The 23,360-nt window shown below is 47.2% G+C and overlaps 3 protein-coding genes and 1 long non-coding RNA gene across 5 annotated transcripts in view; 2 read left to right on the top strand and 2 right to left on the bottom strand.

Annotated features, from left to right (window-relative positions):
• The window catches only part of PRKDC (protein kinase, DNA-activated, catalytic subunit), an 85,020-nt gene extending 78,449 nt beyond the window's left edge, over positions 1-6,571 (top strand). The window contains exons 80-86 of the mRNA XM_061996110.1: positions 298-390; positions 2,149-2,238; positions 3,472-3,543; positions 3,634-3,835; positions 4,330-4,518; positions 5,086-5,225; positions 6,196-6,571. Of these exons, the coding sequence (XP_061852094.1) occupies positions 298-390; positions 2,149-2,238; positions 3,472-3,543; positions 3,634-3,835; positions 4,330-4,518; positions 5,086-5,225; positions 6,196-6,400 (991 nt within the window). The 3' untranslated portion in view covers positions 6,401-6,571. The remainder of the gene's footprint in view (positions 1-297; positions 391-2,148; positions 2,239-3,471; positions 3,544-3,633; positions 3,836-4,329; positions 4,519-5,085; positions 5,226-6,195) is intronic.
• A 2,304-nt stretch (positions 6,572-8,875) lies between these two features.
• Positions 8,876-13,334, bottom strand: LOC133625288 (uncharacterized). Its single transcript, XR_009818599.1, has 3 exons — positions 13,267-13,334; positions 12,256-12,378; positions 8,876-8,947 (listed from the first exon to the last, which is right to left on the bottom strand). It is a non-coding gene; the product is annotated as an uncharacterized LOC133625288 (long non-coding RNA).
• A 646-nt stretch (positions 13,335-13,980) lies between these two features.
• Positions 13,981-15,789, top strand: CEBPD (CCAAT enhancer binding protein delta). Its single transcript, XM_061995982.1, has one exon. It carries the CDS (start codon positions 14,276-14,278, stop codon positions 15,308-15,310), a length of 1,035 nt encoding a protein of 344 aa, XP_061851966.1. The 5' UTR covers positions 13,981-14,275; the 3' UTR covers positions 15,311-15,789.
• A 1,283-nt stretch (positions 15,790-17,072) lies between these two features.
• SPIDR (scaffold protein involved in DNA repair) overlaps positions 17,073-23,360 on the bottom strand; it is a 202,150-nt gene continuing 195,862 nt past the window's right edge. Inside the window, exons 16-19 of one of the 2 annotated variants that reach the window (XM_061995488.1) lie at positions 22,583-22,676; positions 20,748-20,862; positions 20,202-20,255; positions 17,073-17,611 (exon numbers count right to left, since the gene is read on the bottom strand). In XM_061995488.1, coding sequence (XP_061851472.1) covers positions 17,480-17,611; positions 20,202-20,255; positions 20,748-20,862; positions 22,583-22,676 — 395 coding nt within the window. In that variant the 3' untranslated portion in view covers positions 17,073-17,479. The remainder of the gene's footprint in view (positions 17,612-20,201; positions 20,256-20,747; positions 20,863-22,582; positions 22,677-23,360) is intronic. The other variant, XM_061995487.1, reaches the window with a different exon arrangement.

Here is a 23,360-nt window from a genome sequence, read left to right as displayed (position 1 = left end):
CTTGAAGGGACAGAAATCCTTACATTAGCATCTATGTCTGTTGGGATGTTGGAAATTGAGATTTCTGTGTGCAAGATTCTGGTTCAGAATGTTTTGTGTCTTGGCTTAGTTTCTTTTTTTCCTTTTAAGCAACATTGCGATTGCTTTGTCAGGAAACTATTTTTTAGAGTGCATTTAAATTGGTACCTTTCAATCTTCTTTTAGCAAACACTGGAATGTGTCGTTTCCTATTTGTGGTGTTCCTCGAAAGCTCAACTGTGAGCTATGTTTTCATGTCTCTGACTTTTTTTGTTCCAGACTGGGGCTCATCAAATGGCTAGAAAATACTTGTACTTTAAAAGAGTTCCTTAAGAATAGCATGTCTGAAGAAGAAGAGATCAACTATAACAGGTAATGCTTGGGTTAGCTGGCTGCTCTAATAGAAGCCACTACTAGTGGAGGTTTTGATGCTTGACAATCTTGTGGCAGTGTTTTCTTTTTTTATAAGAATGGAATAAAGGCACTGTAAGCAAGGAGGCAGTTTGTACTTCCTGACCCAAATTAGTAATTGCCAACTGTTTGTTTAATGAGTACCATTGTACCTGGAATATCCTCCACCCAGCTTGTTTAAACAAGAGGCTTATAATCATGTGTGACGTCATTATCATCACCATTTCCTTATCAGCAGATTGATTTTACAAGCAAAGGATTTTGATCTCTTGATTTGATCAGGCAGGAAATGGACGTAGGTCAGCAAGGGGAGAGCAGGGCAGAGACAGAGCTGTTCAGGACCTGGATTCAGCAGTGAGTCAGCAGAGGGGGGGAAATTGGCAGCAGATGCACAAAACACGACTGTAAAGGAATGTGCTCTCTGCCTTTGTACAAATGCTGGCTCGGAATAAACTAGCTTTCTTGATTGTAATCACAGGATGAATATTTGTTATATTGATTTATTTCTCACATTTCAGCCTGTTTCTGTCCTGGAATCTAGAAGTGTGTTTTTATTTACCAACATTGTTCTTTGACAAAGCCAGAGACTATGTACTAAGTGGTGTTGCCACCACTTATTTTTGCTAGTTCTCTTGTTCATAGGGCAGGTTGGAAGAACCTCCAACGTGGCGATTGGACTCCCACAGTTACTTGAGCCATGAGCACTTTAGGAACTGCTACAGTGCCTGCATGGGTGCTGTCTGGTTCACTTTTGTGAACAGCAGCGATACTATGTTGGTCTCATTTCATTGACTGGGAAAGTGGAGAGAGACTCACATGGAACCAATCTGTGAAGGGAAAAAAAATTCTGACACACTAAATGTAGATCAGTGTCTTTCTAAAAACAGTTAATGATTATCCAGAAAAATAGCTGTATTTTATTGTTGGTTATAGATTTTGGATATTTTCCCGTACGTTCCTCAATTGAGATAATTAAAATACTTTATATTGAGCTGTGGTTGAATGACAGCTTGCAAAGGAAAATCCTGACTGAATCCTTGCTAGCAATGTTTTGGGGTAGGGAAATAATTTTCTGAAGTTTTTTAATCCTTTTCTTTATCCCTAATTGATGGGCTATGCAGTCTATAAATAAATATTTCTTAAATAGAAGGAAGTGATCTCCGTATCTCAGAACATGCTTCAGAAGGAATAGAGAAGACTGGTGCTCTGCTAAGTTGCTGCCTCTCTGAAATAGAAGTTTAATGTTTAGCATATTTAGTTAAGATGGGAGAAAAATATCAAACTATTCTATAAGCAGTGTAACCAATGAAGCCAGCACGTACTGTGGTAAGCTACGTAATGCCCCTTAAACAGATATGAGACTGTTTAAAATACCTTTCCCTCCCTGGAGAAATTATTTCACATCTCTCTTCTCAAGGCAGCATCTAATTTTTACAGTACTTGTTGACAAATTAACCCCTTTGAGATGCCTGATCTTCTGTCAAATGTAACTGAAACATATTGAGAACTGGGGGGGAGAAGGCAGGTGGATCAGCATATGCACTGACTGCACAAACTTCATTGCTGTAGCAAGGCTAAAATTAATGTAGGCTGTAGCTTCCTGGCTTCTCCTGTGCATAAAAATCTCATGGGTCATGGCAGCACACAGCATGCAGATATTCAAGTACAGAGTGGTAAGATAATATTAGGGAAATCATCATCACCTTTTTTTGTCCCTAGCAAAAAAGGACCTCGTGCTACCTATTCTGAGTGGCTGTCCAAGATGGCTGGGAAAGCACAAGGCAAGCTTCGATACCATGTTATGTACAAGTAAGTTTTAAAAGGAGAACTGGATGCAAAATAAACTAGAGCATACACACACACCCCCAGTGGTAGAAATCCCATGAAAAAATACGATCTGCGTTAGAATATGCTGGGTAGATCTGATTTTTGCCTATCTTACTGCTTTGTCTTACTCAAGATGCTCTGCAGGAGGAGTTTCATACTGCCAAAATCCCACCAGAGCACAGAAGTGCTTCCAGAAGCTTGCTTACTTCCTTAAGAAAGTGTCTAGAAATAGATGCTCCTCTTTGACTTTATTTTCTGGGTGTCTTATTCCAGATCATGCAATTAGGGAGGCTTCCTCAGAGCCAGAGCTCCTGCTGAATGAAATTGGACAAAGAAAATCACTGATTCACTGAGAATTTGAGAATATTTGATGGCTTAGATCCCTACCTGAGCATCCTCTCAAAGGACCTGCCTAGATCTAGAACTGTAAGGGAAGGGGAAAGAGAACTTTCCTGTGGAGCATTTCTGATGAGCTTATAACCTGCTTAAGCATCTTGCCTTTGAAAGGAAAACTTTGACTTGTTTAACTGAGCATATCTACATTACTACTTGTATTCAGATCTGGAACATGCTTTTGAAGTAAATTTCTGACCACCTCTAGTACACAGCTGGCCCCTAGTACACAACTTGGCTCGTTTTAGACAAAACTAGACTGGAAGGAGAGCACCCAGTGCATTCCAGCTACTCATAACCTCTCAGTTCCCAGCATGGGACATGGGGTCAGCTGGCACAGGCACCCTCCCTGCCCAAACATGTATGGCATGGATGTCCTCAGAACCCACTGTCTGGTTCTGGTGCCTCCCCTCATGCTGTGTTACTTTCTAGTGTCAGCATAGCCTTTGCGTGCTGTGGAGAGGTTTCATTTGGACCTTAGTTTTTCTGCTTGGAAGAGACTAGCCGGCCAGAAAGAGCACAGTGGTATTGCTGGATTAAAACAACCTCTACTTAATTTGCAGGAAACTAGACAAAACTACATACTGTTTTGTCTTTAAAAATGCCAGTCTTGGAAGTAACTATTGAGAGGGAAAAAAAAAAGGAGGAGATATTTTTAATATCAGATAAAAAATGTTGCCGCAGCAAACTCTGTGGCTTGCTGTACTGTTCACCGGGGTCAGCAACATGCGCACATGCGGTCGTGTACACATCTTAACTGCTAACATGCAGCTGGGGAGCTGCTTGTTCAGCAGCTAACAGTATTCCTTCATTAATTTGCAGAAATGCCAGCCGTACAGAAGCAGTCATGTCCTTCAAAAGCAGGGAGGGCAGCGTTCCAGCAGACCTGCTGCGGTAAGTGCGCTCCCGAGAGCCCCGCGCTGCACAGCCAAGGCTGGTGTTCTGGCTGCGTGCACGCGACAAGGGACTCATGTTCTGTGCTAGGCGAGCCTTCGTGAGCATGAGCACCTCTCCCGAAGCCTTCCTGTCCCTGCGCGCCCACTTTGCCAGCTCCCATGCGCTCATGTGCATCAGCCACTGGGTACTTGGCATTGGAGACAGACATCTGTCCAACTTCATGATCAACAAGGAGACGGGTGGCATGGTGGGAATAGACTTTGGGCACGCGTTCGGCTCCGCCACGCAGGTAACTTGTTTTCTAATTAATTTGTTGCAGCTTTTGCATTTACTGTGTGCAATCAACCTGATCTAGGTGAACCTGCTTCTGCAGGGGGGTTGGACTAGATGATCTCTAAAGGTCCCCTCCAACCCCTACCATTCTATGATTCTAAGCCTCATGCTCCTCATTTGCCATCGTTCTGATGCAAAATGGTCTTTATGAGTTATTTCCGGTGGATAGAACGAAATGTCTGTTTCCAGATATTGTCTGGACAGGTGGGAAGCTGGAGAACCTCACAGAGTCTGTATGGCCGTGTGTTGTATCGGTCAGCTGTGCTTTCAACCATCGGCACCAAATAGTCACAACTAGAGCTTTGATGGGCCTGTTCTACCATGTTGCACATTATTCTCAGTTTAGTGGCAAAGAGGATTTCAAAGCTTAAAATTAAGGGAAAAAAAAAATCTTCTGTTCCAAGGCTTCTTAATTCTTGTTCTCTTTTGACTGTCCTTCCCCTTGGCTAGTTTTTGCCGGTGCCAGAGCTGATGCCTTTTCGCCTGACTCGCCAGTTTGTTAATCTGATGATGCCGGTGAAAGAGTGGGGTCTCATTTACAGCGTGATGGTGCACGCCCTCAGGGCTTATCGTCGGGATCCAGATCTCCTCATCAGCACGATGGATGTATTTGTAAAAGAGCCTTCTTTGGACTGGAAGGTGAGATTTTTTTTTTCCTTTCCTTTTTCTTCATGAGCAAACTCTTAAACCGTAACAAGGATAAAACTGATCAAAAAAGGAAACAATGCTTGATGCACACTCTCAGAGCTCCTTTTATCTTTCTCTGGTTTATTGAGTTCTCAGAGAAACCAAATCTAAAGGATTTAAAGTGGCAGAATTCTATGTTGATGGACAAAGAATGTCTGTGTTGTCTGTGTGCTGTTCTTTATCTGCATCATAATCCTAAAAATGTGGATATCTCTTGACCACGTTATGCAGCTTATGGCAGCGGCATAAATATTTTCAGCTCTTGGCATTGAGTATCTTAAACGTACAGAACAACACTGTGTATATCAAACTAATAATGACAGAGAAGAAAATCTGAAACTAGTTGCCCTTCAGGAACTCCAGCTGTAAATTAAATGTTAAATCCTAGGCAGGCTAGATACCGTCTCACTACTTGGCCTTTCGTTGCATCTGCAGCTTGACTTGCTGTGATCTGCTGGCTTAAAGGTCTTTTCAAGTATGTGGTTTGTGATAAATAGAGCAAATTTGTTTTCTCTTTAGAACTTTGAACAGAGACAGCTGAAAAAAGGAGGCACGTGGGTTAAGGAGATAAACACATCTGAAGTGAACTGGTACCCTTTGCAAAAAGTCCGCTGCGTCAAAAGAAAGCTTGCGGGTGCCAATCCAGCAGCAATCACTTGGTAAGATGCTCTCCTTTTGCTTCACATTGCTCCACTGAGAGCTTTGGCAGTTTCCTGCTGCAATAGATTTTGCTCCCTTCAAGCTGGAATGGCAGCTAGGAAAAGAGAAGTGGCAGGCAGGGCAAAATTCCAACAAACCTCCTGTCAGAATCGTTTTGGTCCACATGGACACTCTGTGAATCACCTTGCCACCCAGAATACCAGATACCTCCCTGTTGAGTGTTCCTGCTCCAGCTCAGGCCTCCTGAGCAGTGTTCCTGTTCCTGGCAGCATGCAAGACCCCAGCCCTGTGAGCCTGCCTCACTTCTCGCTCCTCAGACTGCTGTTCTTTATGTTTGTCTCCACAGCTTGTAGGCTGGGGAGTGGTAGTTAAATTGATACGCTTCTGCTGGGCAGTTTCTTTAAACACAGCCTGAACTGGCTGTAGGGGAGGGAGGCTTGGAGGTAAGCTGCTTCCCAAAAACAGCAAATTGAAATCTGATGGCCTTCTCAGGTTATTTATGTCAGTCTAGTCAAGTCCGGCTGAAGCCAGAATGTCTTTAAAGTTCAGTTAAAGTACAATTAATCCCTTCCATCCTCTTTTAAAAAGACATTTTGGATTAATCAAGATAAAAGGGCAAAGAAAGCAAGCCAGTTAAAACCCTACAAATACTGAAAAGTGCAGTGCGTGAGAAAAGGCAGCGAAATGCTTCTTGCAGACACAAATCAGCCAGGGCAGGTAAGAGATAACAGCTTGGAAGCGAACTGCAGCATCCTTCTATCAGTTAGAGACAGTAAATAAGCTCTGGTAAACGACACCAGTGTCTTCACTGGCCAAGTTTTCCACAGCTATCGAACAGTCTCCACGTCTTGAAATCAAAACAGAGCCGCGTGCAGCACGTTCAAGTACCGTTTTGTGTTTAAAAATCCATCTCAAATTTCCTGCCTCTTTCTCTTGGTAATGAGCTGCTTTTTGTGTCTGCCACTGTAGCGATGAACTGCGCCTGGGCCACGAGAAGTTACTGTCTTACAAGGATTTTGCCGCGGTGGCTCGTGGTAGCACTGATCATAACGTCAGAGCCAGAGAGCCAGAGGATGGGCTGTCAGAGGAGACTCAAGTGAGGTGCCTGATTGATCAAGCCACAGATCCCAACATTCTTGGCAGAGTCTGGGAAGGATGGGAGCCCTGGATGTGAGGGCCTCCTCTCTAAAGCCCGGGCTGGCAGGAGAGGCGTCTCCTGACACACAGCTGCCACCACATCAGAATTTTAAGGACAAGAATGGAAAAAACACTTCTTATCTGCTTGTTGCATCATTGGCAAATTTGACTAATATGGAAAATATTTTTTTATATTAAAGCTATATTCAAACAGTGATTTTATTTTTAATATGGTTCCACAGCAAAGCAGCTTTTTATTGTCTTTGTCTTAAGATCCACATAGAAAGAGTGGGAGAGGCTGTAGAGCTTAAAGACTTATTAGACTTATAAAGACGTATTAGAAAGGCAACAGACATCACTCAGAGGAAAGCAACCTGTGAACTTGTAGGCATCCTTGTGCTCAAAGTCGGTGCCTTTTTTATAGAGGCGTTGATGACAGTCAACTGGAACCATTCTGCAGACATACATTATTTGCGATTAAAACTTGAAGACTTTCCTGACTTTCATAGCAACAATGAAGCACCTGGTAAAACTCAACCGAAAATGGCTTTTAGCTCTAGACAATACACGAACATCTGAATGGTCACTTCACTACCAGATCACGAGATAGTGATGAGGGGACAGTTCCAACAGATTGCGTTTTTTTTAACAATTAGAAGTTACACTCTTAGCTGTGTCCTCTAGAAGTCTCTGATCCTTTGTCACCTTGTGTTAATTCCAGATGGTTTGTTGAGCCAAAGGCAAAAGCAGCCGCTGGGGGCAGCGCAGAGCAGCAAGAGCCATAAGGGCTAGGCAGCACTGCCCCAGAGTGCCCGCTGCCCCTCGGCATCAGTGCGGGCTGAGGCAGGGACATGTGCCCCAGCGTCCCACACTGCTGGCAGCCAGTGCTCAGGTGACCTTGGCGGTGAAGGGGGTGGGAGAAAGAGAGTTCTCTAAAATACTACTGTTGTTTATGACCCAGAATTCATCATAGGAGGGAGTTTCCTTTGAGGTTTTTAATAATTATCATAAAAAGTGTCATAAAAATGAGTCTTTGCCCTGTTACTGTCTTTAGACTTTCCCTCCTGCCCCTGTGGTGATGGGTCAGGCCCAAGCTCGCTGCCACTGGCACCAGCCTCACAGGAGTCTTTCAGCCAGAGGGCAGAGGAATCTGAAGATTGCTCATTAAGGCCCAGTGAGTAGGGAGGGAGGTTTTTTGTTTCATACACATTGCTGCAACAACTACACTTTCTTACCTTCTTATGGCAGTAGTGCTGGAAATCAAGGAATACAGACTCTTTTTATCAGATTTTATTAATTAAAAATATTGTTCAGACATATTTTTGTAGAGGAAGCATCTGTTTAAAAATAAAAATAAACTTTTGCATGTACACCTCCTTTCAGAAGTTAATGTAGGGCACTTGAATCACAGAAACCATCCAGATCATAATTCATGCACAGCCCTTTTTTCTTCAAGAGTATACGATGGTCTGGTTTTATATACACCTGTGCAAGGTATCTTGGGGCATTTTGTTCTTATAATCTCTGCTAGCAAGAGAGAGGGTGGCAGGATGATTAAAGATCGGCTAGGTGGGGCACTCAGCTGTCACCGCCTCACTCTACAACTAGGAGAAAGTTAAAGCACAATAAAAATCTACATGAAAAGGCCAGGGGGCGTTTTTTTAAAGCAAGGGGCTGGCTAGGGGAGGTGTTTAATTGCGCTTTTAGCACATACCTCAGACATTTACTAGGTACTTTGCCCTGCACCAGAGAGGACAAAGTATAGGTTTATAGTTTAACAAGGCTGTTCTCATAGGACTTTTGATACCTTCATCAACACTGGATGTGCAGGGACAACAAACAGGCCTCCCTCTGTGACCTTTCGGAAGGGGTGGCCACAGGAGCACAGCCCAGCCTGGCTCTTCCCAGGGAAGGAGGTGGTGGTGTCCTCTGCCCCATGCCTCCTTCTTCTTTAAGTCCAAACCTAGAGACCCTCAAGCCCAGCCCTGACAGCCTTTGAGAGACTTGACGAGAGCCCTGACAGTACAAAGGCACTTTGAATGCACCCATGATGCCTGAAGTAGTCAAAAGCTCAATTTCAGCACCAAAATAAGTGCTCTAATTTGAAATCACAGCTACATCAATCTTATTAGTTACATATGTTTGTCAAGCTCAGGAGTTGGGTAAAGAGCAAAGCACAAAGCTCCTGCCTTTTCCTGACCAGAAACCCACCCTACACAAAGCAAAGTAGAATTGTCTTAAAGGAGCGTTCCCTCTGCAGCACAGTGAGCCTGAAAGGAAGCTGCAGCAGACATGGCTCACCACTGCTGTCCCCGACCCTGCTGAGGAGTGCTGCTCTCAATAAAACACAGCAGATTTTATTTCTTATAAATAGTTCTTTTATTCTTAAGTTTTGTTTTATTTGTATTAGCCCTCTTTAAAGAGAAAGGCTGAAGGCATCCTGTGAAGCAGCAAGGAAAGTAAGTACCGATGCAACACGTACCTCAAGTCGCCGGGCCTGGTGCTTCATGGGCTGGGTTTGTTGGGCTTGCAGAAAAGAGCCAGATGATGTGCTGTTCGGAGTCAGAGTGCCTCTGGTCTCATGCTGCAAAACAAAACTTGGTAATTATCCACAAGCACAGTGGAGTATTTCCTCCTCAGATTAAATAGCCAGATGTGCGCTCTATCTGGAAATTCATCAGCCTCATCTAAAAAGCTACGTAAACCCTTAGCGTGTATTCTCAGTAGCTTCTCCTTGGTGTACAGCGTGATATTAATGTTCAAGCTAGTCCTGAGCATCCCTCTCAATCTCACCATTTCCCTCCAACTAAAAGTAATCACGCTGATGAACACAAAGCTCTGTAGCTGCCTGCATCTCCTTTCCCAGCTGATAAAGAGGTTCCTGCAGGCTGCTCGGTGTGCTCAGGACATTTCCTTACTCCTCACCACTACCTCTCAATTTAAATGTTATCTGGAAGTAGCACCAGCACGCACCTAGCCATGGGAAGAAGCCTACAAGCCTTTCACAAGAACAATGGATTTTAGGCTCCTCTTTGGCCATAGAAAAAGCAGTTTCCTACAGCTCTTCTGGCCTCACGCTGAAGGGTTTGGCTTCGTGAAGGCAGGTGAGTGCCTGCCTCTAGAGACAAGTCTCCCCACACTTCACGTTTTTCAAAATGAAGGCACCACAATAAAGATTGTTTACCATAACTGAAGAACTCTGGGGTTTTTCCCCACACACGTACTGACAATGGGGGTCTGCTGATCCTGACACCATGTGCCTCATTTGGAAATGATCTGGGTTTAAAAAAACCTCATTTGTAAGCTATTCTTAAGAACTGTCACACACTGGCAGTTACTCCCAGCATTGACTAGCGACACTGTAGAGAAGCGACCGAAGACCTACAGCTTAGCAGTGTCCAGAATAGGGTGTTTCAGGTTTTTATGTGTTGCAAAAAGTGGAAAGGAGCAGCTGTAAGGGACTGGAAAATATTTGGTTACAGTTTCCACATTATTTACAGGAGAGGGGTGTTTGCTTAGGGTTTGGGGGTTTGGGTGTTTTTCCTTTTTGATGGGACAGGAGAGGGTGACAGTCTGCCTGTCTGTCAAACTCGCAAGGTTTCATTTGGTGAGGCAGAAGGAGGTGTAGCTGTGAATGTGATCTCACCAATCTCATCTCTGCTGGAAACTCCTGCAAAACCTAGATGGGGAAAAGGTTCAGAGCATCCACTGAAGAGCGTGAGGAGAAATGGAGGGTAAGGAGTCTGAGGCGCTTCGCAGCTGCAGCACATGGCCTCTGGGGAGCCCAGGCACGTGGGAGATGCGTGTGACACAGCAGCCCAGCAGCCACAGGTACAGCTGGACAAGCCCAGGCCAGGCTGCCACTGTCAGGGCTCCAGTCCCTGGGGGGAGGCAGAGCACAGCACTTCAGAGAGACAAAAAAGAACCTGTAATTTACCAGGAAGTTCTGCAGCTGCTAAGAGCAGGGTAGCCACAGGCTGGCTCAGTGCAACAAGCTGACCCAAGTGAGAACAACTGAAGAGCAAAATACGACAAGGATTCAAGATGAAGGAGAGATACAAGCCCTGGCAGAGCAGCAATGAGGGGGTAGGGAGTCACTACACTGGCTTGCGAGGGCCAATGCCACCCTCCAAGAGCTACTGCCCCTCCCTAGGAGTGTGTTGGCACCTTTTCTGACTTGCCCCAAACAACTTGCACCTCCTCATCTGTATGTCTCATCCACTGGTCAGTCTCCAAGTGCTATTCCTGGCTCATAGCTGTTGAGTGAAATGATTGTTGCACTCCTGCTGCTTCTTGAGGGGAGGAGAAAACCAAGAAAACCAACCCTTCATCTTTCTGCCTTGTTAGCTGGCTCTTGGTCACTGTCCAGTCAGTCTTTCCCTGTGAAACCCAGTGCTGGGAGGTGCTTCCCCTGGATTTCCAGCAGTGCTGCTACCCAGCTGCCTTACCCCAGCCTGTGACACCCGCCCCCCCCCCCCCCCCCCCCCAGGAGCCAGCATCCCGCTGACACTGCTTCAGCCCCAAAGCACCCCAAGAGTGGAGAAGGGCTCCATAGGGTCCACAGGACCAAGCCCAGCCTTGCTGGGCTTCCAGCCCTATTGTCCCAAAAATGTCCTGCACATCTGGCTGGGTTGCCAGAGACAAGCACGCTGGGAGGATGATGAGGAGGCTGAAGCATTGGGCCCATTTCTCCACTTTCCCTGAGTGGCCTGTCCTTTATGAGGACAAACTAGTCAACGTGACTTGATTCCAAGGTCCTGGTGCTTCTCTGGGATTCACAGCAGCACTTCAGAGCAATGTAAAGTTTTGTCTTTCCCTGCAATGGTTTGTTGGGGAAATGTTTCTTCTTGGTTTTTTGTGAGGTTTTTTTCCCCCCAGGTTTAATGCTCCTCTTGACTTAGAGCAGGAACCTCAAACAGCTTTTACAGAAATTAGTCTGAAATTCAGTTGCTCAAAATGTTTTTTACTGCTGCTTAAACTTACCTGAGCCCAGAGACAAGTCATAATTCAGTGGATGAGGTTCTCAGGAGGATGGGTGAGTGAATCAAGGGCTTGCCTTTGCTTCAGTGCTCTTAAAATTACTTAGGCAGATGGGAACAGATTCTGCTCCCAAGATGCCAGACAAATGCATCCCAGGAAACAGCAGAGCACAGACATCATCCTGTCTTCAGCCCAGCGCGTTGGTAAGCAACAAGTATTACCTGCTCACCTGCTCCTGGATGCTTTGCTTCAGTGAAGTACCACTCCAGAGCTTCACATCCTGCACGGCACGTGGGGGAACCTCCCAAAATGTGCTACTGAAATCACATATTTTGGGCTCAGCAGCAAACACAAACAATTTGCCTTCCAGGTGACGGCTCTCCCCACTTGGTTTTGGGGGACAGGTCAGACCATGAGCTCTGAACGCCCCTCTGAGTCCTGAGGTAGGCAAAGCTGCACCCTCCATGCTGGGGCTTCAGGGTGACATGGGTGGCAGACATTGGGGCTTCCCTCACACTCAGCAGGTTGCCATTGACTGAGGGATTTTGAGCTTCTAATTGCTGTAGGGCAGGTTCCCAGTAGGGGCCAGGTCACCTGGCTGGGAATTGCATGGTTTTTAGGGTAACATGATAGGCATTAAATGAGACCGTTTGGGCGGGCGCAGTTGGATGTCAACACCATCTGATGACCAGCTGCCCTTTGGGGACAGGGACTTCAGCAAGCTCAAAGCATATCACAGGCCCATGTACAAAAAGTTATGAGATGCTTTCCAAGGCAAACCGTAACGTCATGGCTACAACAGGTAAATGCATCGCCTTTCAGCCATTGACAGACCCTGTCCCACAGAGTGGGGAGAGAGTGGGTGTCACTCCTTGCATTTCTAAACCACCTCCCTGTGCTTCATGCACTCACCTCACTACATTTGATGTTGAGAAGAAATGTCCAGGAGCACTGTGTGAGGGTCGCAGTTCCCTGCAGGAATTCCTGGCCATGAGCAGGCCGTACGGAGTCACGCGACGAGAGTGTACCTGAGTGCTGGAGGGCAGAAAGTAACAACATGCAGAACCGGCTCAGGGGAGATTTTTTGGTTTTTTACCGCACGGAAAAGGAAAATTTTCTGTTCTAAAATAAAAAACAAAACCAATTCCTTCTTTTGTCACAGTCACGTTCAGTGCTTAATGCTCATGCAGACAGAGGTTGCGTGGTCAAGACCCCTGATGAGCAAACGAGATTTATTTAAACATATCATCTCTGTGGGGTTAACTTCAGCATCAGAGCTCAAAGCAAAGTCCCTTGGTGTGAAACCTCACCTGCCAGGCCAAACCCTCACCTGCCAGGCAGAGCACACTCATCCTCACCCCGCATGCCTCCCTGCGAGGGGCTCACGGCTAAAGGGAGCGCATGTCCCGGTCCTGTCCCGGCTATTTGCGTTCAAAAGCACACGCCACGCCGTTGACAAACAGCTGCGGCAGTGCAACAGCTGCGGTGGGGGCAGATGGAGGCCTGCCCAGAGCGGGGCCGCGGGCCCGGCATGGCCGGCACGTACCCGCCAGCCCCAGAAAGCCATCGCCAAAGGGGCACAGCAGCACTCCGAGGGCACAGCCCCGTGCCAGCAGTGTCATCTGAGGGCCGGGCTGACGAGTCCAGTCCAAGTGTCACAAACCCAGCTGGCTCATGTTTTCGGGGGGAAGAAAAAAAAAATCAAATCCTCAAATAGACTTTTTTAAAGGTTTTGTTGTTGTTTCTTTTGTCATGGAGCACCTGGGGGTGAAGCCAGGGGCTTAAAATCTGTTACGTCACTAGAAAAGTTTCACATTCCACATATTTGATACTAAAATATTTTCATTGCTCTGATATTTGCCAATTTAATAGCAGTAGTTTATCTGATGCGGGGGGGGTGGGGAACAACACATAATTACTCACCGTAAGTGTTTTAAAGAGGCTTAACTTCACGCAGCCAGCGCAAAGTAGCTCATGATGCCTCAGCGACCCCTTTCCCACCCCTGCGAGAAGTTCCAAGCGGCCACCCTGTGCCAGAGTGGTGGGGTTTAACACAAGCCTCTGCGGCGAAGCTGCCCGCGCTCCGTCGGGCGGAGCGGAGCCTCGGGAGGGCGCTAGGGTGATGCGCACAGTCACGCGTGGGGCCGGCAGCATCTTTCCCGAATCACTTCATCCAAGGCTCCGCTGGGGAAAAGTAGGGGGGAGGGAGGAAGTGGGGTTGCAGCGTGGTAGTGATGGGGATAAAAATGAGCTTTTTTCACCACTTTTTTTTCCCGCTGTCCCGTATGGGACTAAGTCGGGAAAGAGAAAAAAAATAGCTCTCAACCGGGCTGTTGCAGGAGGAGTGGGGAGTCGGGACAGCCCTCCTCCGGGGGACGCGACGGTGCGGGGAGAAGGCAGGGGCCCGAAAGGCCGTCCTGTCCCCCCGGGGGGGGCCGCCCCCGACCGTGGGCACCCTCCGCCGGGAGGCGGCATCTCTCCGCGGCGGGAGCTCTGCCTCCGCGGCCGCGCACCCCACCCGCTCCCGCCCCCAGGTCCCCGGGGGTGCCGTGAACACTCGTTCCCCGTCATTGGGGCAGGAGGCGGGGCCGGCGCCGTATAAGAAGGGACCGAGCGGGCGTTTCGCTCCCAAGACCGGAGACGCCTTGTCCCATCCCCGCCTCCTCTCGCCCAGCACGGCGTGACCCGAGCGCGGATCGGCCCCCGCGGGAAAGCGAAGCGACGGTGGGACGGCGGCGAGAGCGCCGGTACCACGTCCAGCGGTACAGCAACAGCACCGGTAACGCCGGTACCAGCGGCGGCGGCGGTACCAGCGGCAGCAGTAGCAGTGGCAGCCCCGCTCGCCACCTGCCCGTGGCGGAGGCTGGAGCTGCGATCGGAGCGGAGCGGCGGCTGGTGCCCGCGGCCCGGAGGCGCCGCGTCCCGCTCGCCCATGAGTGCCGCCGCTCTCTACAGCCTGGACTCGCCGGCATGTTATAAGAGCTGGTGCCCGGAGCCCGCCAACTTCTACGACGCTAAGGTGGGCAGCGGCGGCGGACCGGGGGCCGCCTGCAAGCCAGGGGGCCGCGGCGGCTGCGGGATGAGCGGCGAGGAGGCGGGGGGCGGCGCGGGGGGCAGCGGCACCAACCTGGCGGAGCTCAGCGCCGCCGCCCCGGCCATGTACGAGGACGAGAGCGCCATCGATTTTAGTTCCTACATTGACTCTATGTCGGCCGTGCCCAACCTGGAGCTCTGCAACGACGAGCTCTTCGCCGACCTCTTCAACAGCAACCACAAGCCCGAGCGGGGCGGGGACTACGGCGAGTACTTGCCGCCGGGCGGCGGCGCCGGCCGCGACCCCGCCAAGGACCTCGGCGCTGCCATGACCACCCTGCTGGGCGCCGAGCCCCGCACCGCCTCCTCCTCCTCCTCCTCCTCTTCCTCCTCCTCCTCCTCCCGCGGCGCCCTGAAGCAGGAGCCGGACTGGAGCGACAGCGACCTCTCCTCCTCGCTGCTGCCCTCCCAGATCGCCACCTGCGCCCAGACCATCATGAACCTGAGCGGGCAGCCCACGCCGCCCACCTCCCCCGAGCCGCCGGGCAGCAGCTCCCCGTCCAGCTGCAGCACTCGCTCCCCGGGCCCCGCCGCCGTGCCCGGGTCCGTGTCCGTGCCCGGGTCCGTGTCCGCCCCGCCGCCCGCGGCCCCTGGCGGGAAGGAGCGCGGCGGCAAGAAGTGCGTGGACAGGTTTAGCCCCGAGTACCGGCAGCGCCGGGAGCGCAACAACATCGCCGTGCGCAAGAGCCGCGACAAGGCGAAGCGGCGCAACCAGGAGATGCAGCAAAAGCTGCTGGAGCTCTCGGCCGAGAACGAGAAGCTGCACAAGAAGATCGAGCAGCTCACCCGGGACTTGACCAGCCTCCGGCACTTCTTCAAGCAGTTGCCCGGCGCCTCCTTCCTGCAGCCTGGCTCAGGCACCGACTGCCGGTAACCGCGGGAGAAGCGGGACGGAGAGAGAGATGGACTCTGGGAGACCGTGGATAAATACCTCAGATGGCCGGGCCGGGCCGAGTCGAGCCGAGCCGAGCCGAGCCGAGGCCGGGCCGGGCGCGGAGGAGGCGCGGAGCCGCGGGGTAACTCCCCGGCCGGCGGCCGCTTCGCGACGTTGTAGCGGCGTGGGGCGATGCCTGTGGGTCTTTCACCACGAAACTTGCAAAAAAAAAAAGGAAAAAAAGCTATATTTTTTTCTTCTCTCCCCTTAAATTATTTTTGTAATGGTAGTTTTCGTCTTTTCTACATTTTACTCATCCCGATGCAGCTATAGGTACATCTGTTAAGTGATTTCAACACCCCACCCCCCATGTATTTTAGACGGTAGAATGAAAAGGACTGAGCATGCTCGACCTTTTATATCAGTTTTTACAGCATTTCTAATAATAATAATAATAAAAAAGTCATTTTAAAAAGTCATCCCTGCTCTCATTTGCTCTGTCTTGGCGGCGGGGAGATCTGAGCGACCCGGGGCCGCTGACGATTCGTTCTTCCCCTTTCCCCTCGGAGCGGGACACGGAGGGCACACGGAGAGGCTGCCAGCAGCGGAGACGGGGAGGTGAGGGGGGGACAAGCCAGGGGTGGGGGGCACTGTGTCTTTCTTCTTTAGCAGCAGAGGGAATGTGACCTGGCCTCTCCAGGAGCAGCACCAGCGCGCCGGGATCCTGGGTCGGTACTGCCGCTGAGGTAACTGAGGGGCACTGCAGGAGGGGCTGGGACTCTCAGAAACGTTGTTTTTAAAATAAAACATAAGAACACCACTAGTTAAAATTCCCGCTAAGAAACCTCGAAGCCGTTTCCATGCCAGACCAGGCAGAGCTGTGCCGGCACTAATGCGCTCTCGATCTGGGACCAGCTGTAGTCCCAACGGAGATGCAGCTGCATGCACAGACTCAGGGCTGAGCTCAGGCTTCCTGTGCACATCAGCTTTCACTGCTGCTCACAGCTAGTGAGGGCAGGCCACGAGGCCAGTCTCTGGCTTAGTGTGTATGTTGGGAAAAGTTAGGCTACTTGTCTGAAGTTTGATTATTCACAGAAGACAATGAGTCTGCAAGGGACTCCCTTAGAGGGAGGCAAGTAAGGAAACTGAAACACTTGGAGGAGGGGGGGGAAAGGAGGGATTCAAAAGCTGCATCATTCCTTTATTGATGTATAGAAGACTTCTCACTATTGGTCTCTGCCACAGGAACGATCAAATGTAGCAACAAGTTTGCCGTCCCTTTGCTGGACAATCACATACTGGACCTGTGCAAAACTGTTCACTCCTCCTCTGACACGTACAGGTTTTTTTCGGAAGACCAGGAAAGGTGAAGGGGGAAAAAAAATCAAATCTCTGTCTGAACTCTTAATTTGTGCAGCTTAAACTATGCACACATGGGAAGATTTTGGTCTTATGTATCTGATCTGTAATCTGTGTTTCTGTACAGCCAAGGTGTGGATAGTTACATGGCCTACAAAGCAGTTTGCTCCTTACCCGTAACAGAAACTGTAATCAAACACCTGCTTTTGTGGGAAGCTACAGACAAGGAACTTCTGTGCTTAGAGATCCACTAGATGTAAAACATTAACTTTATATATGTTTAACACTTCAAAACACAAGCTCTGTTCAAATCTCCCATCTTTCTAACATTTGTTACAACGTGATAACCACTGTTAGGACTCAGAATTTGGGCACGACGCGGTGTTTTGTGGCAGCGGTACATCTAGAAGCCACTGGTAAAACTCACCTTAAACCAATATTCACAGCCTGTAGCAAGGTATTTTATTTCAAAAATGTCAGTAAAATATTCTCCATCTACACATAATAAATATGGTATCATAAACAAAAATTACAACCACTCAAAAGTCCAGAACAAGACGATTTACACAGATAACCAGCAAACAGCCTGGAGAACTGCATTAAATTCTGAACTGACTGGAAAAAGAAGAGTTCAGAAAGCTGAATAGGTTTTTTTGAGTTTTTTTCCAGTGTTAGCACAAAGTAAATCACAGCTTTAATAAGCTACCTCAATACTTATCACACTTGCATTACCCATTATCCGTGGCACTAGTTAACAGATAACCACATTACAAAGTCCACAGATACTGTAGTAGCTGACTGGAGTTCAGCTCAGTGTCTTGCTGCTCCTTCCAGAAGACTGATTTCCTCCAGCGCCACACAGTTGGGGTGGCTGGTGATGGCGTGGACGTAGCAGTGCAGTAACCCCACCTCCTTTCCCAGCACGCTCTGCACCTCATAACTCTGCAGTGATAAAAGCATGTTGATTAAAACAAACAGTCCTGGACATTGTGTTCTAAGCAGGACTCAGATTGGAAGATGCAGGGTGTAAGGCCCTCTTCCAATTTTTTTTTAAGCACTCAGAAAGAAAGACGTGTTAGAACCGATGGAAAGAGTGAATACATTAGATTTTCAATAATTAGGTCTCACTCCTGCTTAAAGTGCTGCTTCCCTACCAGGCTTTTTAAAATGAACTGTTTAAAAAAAGGGGGAAAAAAGCTGCTATGGTGACTCTGAACTCAATTTTGCCAAAGCACAGCCTATATATGCTCCTTTTATCTAGCTTTCTGCCCCTAGGAATTCACATCTGCTAGGGAGGTATATATACATACTATGTATTGATTACCTTAGCTGAGGCTAAAGGGAAAAAATATTTTGCAACTCCATCTACACCCTCCCTCCTCTTTAACTTTGTATCCTGTCGTGCATCCTTGATGATCCCTGGCACCTGCATGGCCCCTTCTGGTTAATCACCAGTAGTTCACCCACATGAGCTGTGCCTGACCAAATCTGTAAAGCCCATATCCTTGTGTGGAAGGGAGGGATGCAAGGCTGGGACTGTTCCTCAGAGATAAGAGGGCACCTTACCAGAAGATCTGGTAACACCCATAGCTGATACCTCAACCATGAAGGTTTCTGTCTCAGATGGCACCTTTACATCCATTTCTCTCCCAGATGGAACTTGCCTGCAACCAGCCTCTGACCATGGCCCCGCTTTCACCTGGCTGTGTTTGTACAAGGACATGATACCTGTGTCTGCTGCCTCATTTAAGGTATAAACCATCCTCGTGGTTTTTCCCCTAGATTATTTTTACCCCAGCTTGGTTCTGCAGCCCAACGCATCACGCAGCTGCACCAAGAGCCATACTGGTGTAACAGGAGGATTGTCACAAGGTAAGCAACAAGTGGCAGCTGCCTCTAAAACCAACCTCCTTGCCAAAAGAAGCACTTCCAAAGCTACACCTTTACAAGCATCCACAGCACTGGCAAAAAAAAAAATGCCACCTCAAGTGGGATTTCTTGTGATTAATTTTTGTTGAGGTGTGCTGTTTTTTAAAATGTAGCAGTTCAGAGATGGAAATGCTTATGAAGGAAAAAAAAAATCCCTGCATTTCAGCTAGGGGGAAAAAAAAAGTTTCTAAGTTGCCAGATTTCTAAATTCTAGCTTTATAAAAATTGATTGAAACATGAAAAAGAGGCTGTCTGAATTCTAATAACTCAAAAAATAATCACATTTTGCCAGTGTGTAACCAAACCAGACACCTCCTGTAAAACTTAGGAAGACTTAACTGCTATTAAAAGAGCCAAGATATGCTGGAAATTGCTTTGCTTAAATGAAATACACACACTTCAGCATAAGAAAAATAATTTACGCTTTCAGAGCAACATTCCCTTACAAATATTCACTTATTCACTTGCGTTAATCCCATTAAAGCCATGGAGCACATAACAGCAAAAGCCTAGACAACTCTAAGACAGGGAAAGCAAAATGACCCCAACACGTGTCACCTAACTGAAGGTACTTAGCTGGGATGACTGAACAAGAGCAGGAGCTGACCTTTACTCCCCTCCACGTGTGAGGGAGAGGAGGGCATCTCAGAATCCTAATTGGACTTAATCACTCTCTGAAGGTGCCGCTCCTTGGCTGCTGATGGCCCGGCCACCAATGCCAGCCAGGCACCAGCCCGCCTGCCTCCCTCACCCGCTATAAATCTGGGTCACTGTGCCAAACGGCAAGGTTCTTCTGATATCTCAGATTAAAGGAGTAACTGCTTCACGATTACATAAACTGTACTTTAGCTCACAGATCCCCGTGGCTTATGTGTGTTTCATTCATACAGTTATAAAACACTGTCTTGCACGTGGTCCCACAAACTTCTCTGCTATTGCCGCCTGTTGGTAGCTTCACAGTTGTGCTATGAGAAAGCGGTCGTGGCTTACAGGGTTTAGGAGACTGGCCCAAGAAGGTGGGATGCTTGGATTGCATCTTTGCTGTCTTTGGGTCCTCAGCCAGGAAATGGGAGTACAGCCCATTGCAGCTGCCCATCGCAGCTCTAAATGCCTGGACCTGGTGCTATTTGCAGGTAGCTCTGCATATCCACAGATGAGCTACAGCATGTCTACACGTCCCATCTGCAACATCTCCCTTCTGATGGAAGGGTGTCAGCCTGATGATAGTCGTGCAACAGCAGGGCATCAGCCTGGGATTGCCAAAGGGTTCAGCCCACTCAAATCCCAGGCTGGACCTGAGAAAAAGAATTTGTCGTTTCTCATGAAATCTCCTACCATTCCTAGTGCAGCCCTGAAATGAGCTGCCTGGAGAGGCAGAATCTCCACCCATGGAGGTTATCAATACCCTTGCCAGCCAAAGTCACAGCTGACCTGCCTATGCATCAGCAGCAGCCCAGTGTGACTGGTGGTCAGACAATGACCTCCAGGAACTACTTTCATTTCTATGATTCCACTATCTTCCCATCTGATTCATGTTCCCTGTACTCTGCCCCTACAGTAAGTTATGTAGTTTCTTTCTTTTGTCAACATTCATTATACCTACCCCATCCTCACTGGGGGAGGACATCAGGAGAGAAGAGATAGTCCTTTGTAACAGCTGGAATGAAAAATCACAGGTTTTGTTCATGACAAAAATCTTACGTATGCAAAGACATTCTGTGTGCAGGGTAAGAAAGACACATTGAGCAAAGATTTATCGTTTAAATAGAGAATGGTTTTGTTTCACTGGCCAAGAAGGCAGAGGAGAGGGGACACAAAAGATGTTTGGAATGGGAGTCTAAAAATACACATTCCTTTTAGGCTGTGGAGACTGAGGTTTCCCAAGGCCCAACCCAACAAAGCCCTTCAGCTGGACCACAAAACAGTTTGCAAACCTCTGGGTGAACTTAATGACTCTATTATTTGAGTAAGATCTGGGAGTGGGGTTCTCAGTCCAATGAAACATAAGATTTGTATCAGATTAAATTATGGGATACTCCTACATCTTTTCATTTTCTTCTGACACAGTTGTTCATAAAAGTGTGGCTTAGAGTACCTACGTGTCTACTTATCTAGTCTCACTAGGCTCAAAGCTCATTTTGTGCCATACCTTTACTTTTACTGTGCTTTGAGATCGGGATGGACAACTCAAGAAGACTTCCAGCTGCATTTTCAAAACTGGTGAAACAACAGCTTCAGAGCACTGGTTGCAATACAGCACTCCCCTGAAACACACAAATAATGATGGTAAAACAGAGAAATGGAAAAGCCATCGGTTGTAAATCAAAACACACAAAAAATCCAGCTAGCTTATTTTTCAGAATACTTTGCAGGCAGACTTTTAATATCATAACATCATAGAATGGTAGGGTTGGAAAGGACCTTTAGAGATCATCTAGTCCAACCCCCCTGCAGAAGTAGGTCCAACTAGATCAGGTCGCATACAAATGTGTCCAGGCAGGTCTTGAAGACCTCCAAGGAAGGAGATTCCACACCCTCCCTGGGCAGCCTGCGCCAGGGCTCCCTCACCTGAACAGTAAAATAGTTTTTTCTTATGTTTAAATGTTTAGTAGGAAAGCCCTGGTGGAGATTCAGATGATAATAGCAAATAAAGCTCTTCTCTTGCTAGAGCTAAGCAACTCTCTTGGAGGACCTAAACTCTTCTAGCAAGAAGCTCTTCCTTTTATAAGTCTTGTCTACATGGGAGGAGGTTGCTATTTGTAGTCACACCACTTATGCAAATATTAATCTCATAACCTTCTAAAAGTTTTGTCAAAGGAAAATTTGCAGTATAGATTTGGCCCAAGTGACTTATTGACTTAGGCCCTTGTTCAGCAAACATTCAACATTTTGAGCACAGGCTTAATTCATATGCATAAAATTAAGCTCATCTATGGGTGCTTGTTGGAATAACATCTTAAACAAATACTCGTGCTACATTGTTCTTCAAATAAAGCAAAAGTATCCTTCACTGATTTCCTTTTATTGAACTACACTGCTATGCGAACATACACACATCTTTACTTTTTTCATGACAGTATAATATAGGATAACTTTTATTTTCAGCCCTTTATTTTTTTCTCTGGAGGCAGTACAAAACAAAGCATAAGCGGTAAAGCTTCTCATATTTAGGAAAACATCCATTTCAATGGGATCAAACCCACTCAACTTCTCCTTACGCTTTTTGTGAGCTTTTCCAGTGGAAAGAACCACTCCACCCCATACAACCCCTTTCTTTCTTTTATATCCTGACTACTTTCTCTCATCCTCTCACGGTTTTATCCCATCAGGTATCTCAGGCTCTACAAGAGCAAGCTGGCTAAGCAGCTGAAGGGGAGGCTTTCCCAGAGCATGCCAGCATGATGCACATTTAGCCTTTCAGGTGTTAACAGGCCCCACAGGATCAATCTTCACATGTGGGACAGTCGTGCCCCTGGATTTATCCAACATCCCTTTTGGAAAGGGTAGAACACAGCTCTGTCACACTTAACGTGACTTACAGTTTTAATCTCACTTTACAAAGATCACGGTTCAACAGAAAACCGAGGTGAATTGGTGGTACATGAGGTAACAAGGCAGGGTAGACACATGCAAGAGGTCAATTTTAAAAGAGCTTTTTTAAAACCGGACTGTTATTGGTGTGGATGTTTATTAAAACTAATGGTACAATGCAGTGGGCTATGAAATCTTTATAAACAGCATGTTAGTTTGAAAAAAATCGTGATAACCCCAAATCCAAATCATTTCATATCTACTTGTATCTTTCTTAATAAATTAATCTAACCTTGAAGGTTTTATCAGTTCATCAGCAATAAAAATACTACGTCTTGGTTGCAGGAAGGAACAAAGCGCAGCCTGTGCCTGCAGGAATTGTTGCATTACCTATTGCTGTTATGGCTACATCTGCAAAACACCTGGAGTGCTCTGGAGCATGCTGACTCTCACCTGTCCTGGGGACACAGTTCCAATGTTCCATTGCCACATCTGTTGCAAGTAGGCCAGGAGAAAGCAGTGCTCTCATTAACTCCAACAACAGTACCTGCAGAAGATGAATTTCTTACAAACCACTACTGTTAAGCTAGCAAGCGCAACCCCTCCTGGCTTCACAGCAGGTTTGGTCCTTTCTGACTCGAAGCTTAAGAATAAGACTTGTTGGAACAAGCATCAGCTCTTCCCTTTCTCCTTTGTCCCTCCAACAAGGGATGATACTGTAGCAAAGTGTGTTACATTCTAAAAATACTAGAAGGTAGACAATTGATAATTAACTTTCCGAACAGGTTCAGTTCTTTTGGTTTGGATTTTCTTGTTTTTCTGACTGTTTGTTTGTTTTCTTTCTGGTACTCTGATGTTTCCTTGGCAACAAATACCTAAAAAAAATCCTTGTGTCAGAAAGCTTGATAGTGGTACTTAGGAAACAGAAACCAATGAGGAGACTCGATCCATTTTGAAAACACCAATGCAGGTTAAATTCCATTAACAATTGAGTTATTCTTTATTTATACTGATTTAACAGCGATTAAATCTGGCCCACAGATTTAAGTGTGTGCCTAAGAAGAGAATGCCAAGGACACTTTGGACTAATACAAAGGGCCTTGCTAGTTTTGGCAAGAAAAAATACATCCAGGGTTTTATGAGAAGCCAATAAAGAGTGTATTGTGCTTTATGGTTACAATATGCTGAAATTACGAGCATTATTTATAGACAAGATACTTCTAAGTATTTT

This window comes from Colius striatus, chromosome 4 (assembly GCF_028858725.1).
Source record: "Colius striatus isolate bColStr4 chromosome 4, bColStr4.1.hap1, whole genome shotgun sequence".
Taxonomy (NCBI): Eukaryota; Metazoa; Chordata; class Aves; order Coliiformes; family Coliidae; genus Colius; species Colius striatus.
This window is presented reverse-complemented; position numbering and strand designations above follow the sequence as displayed.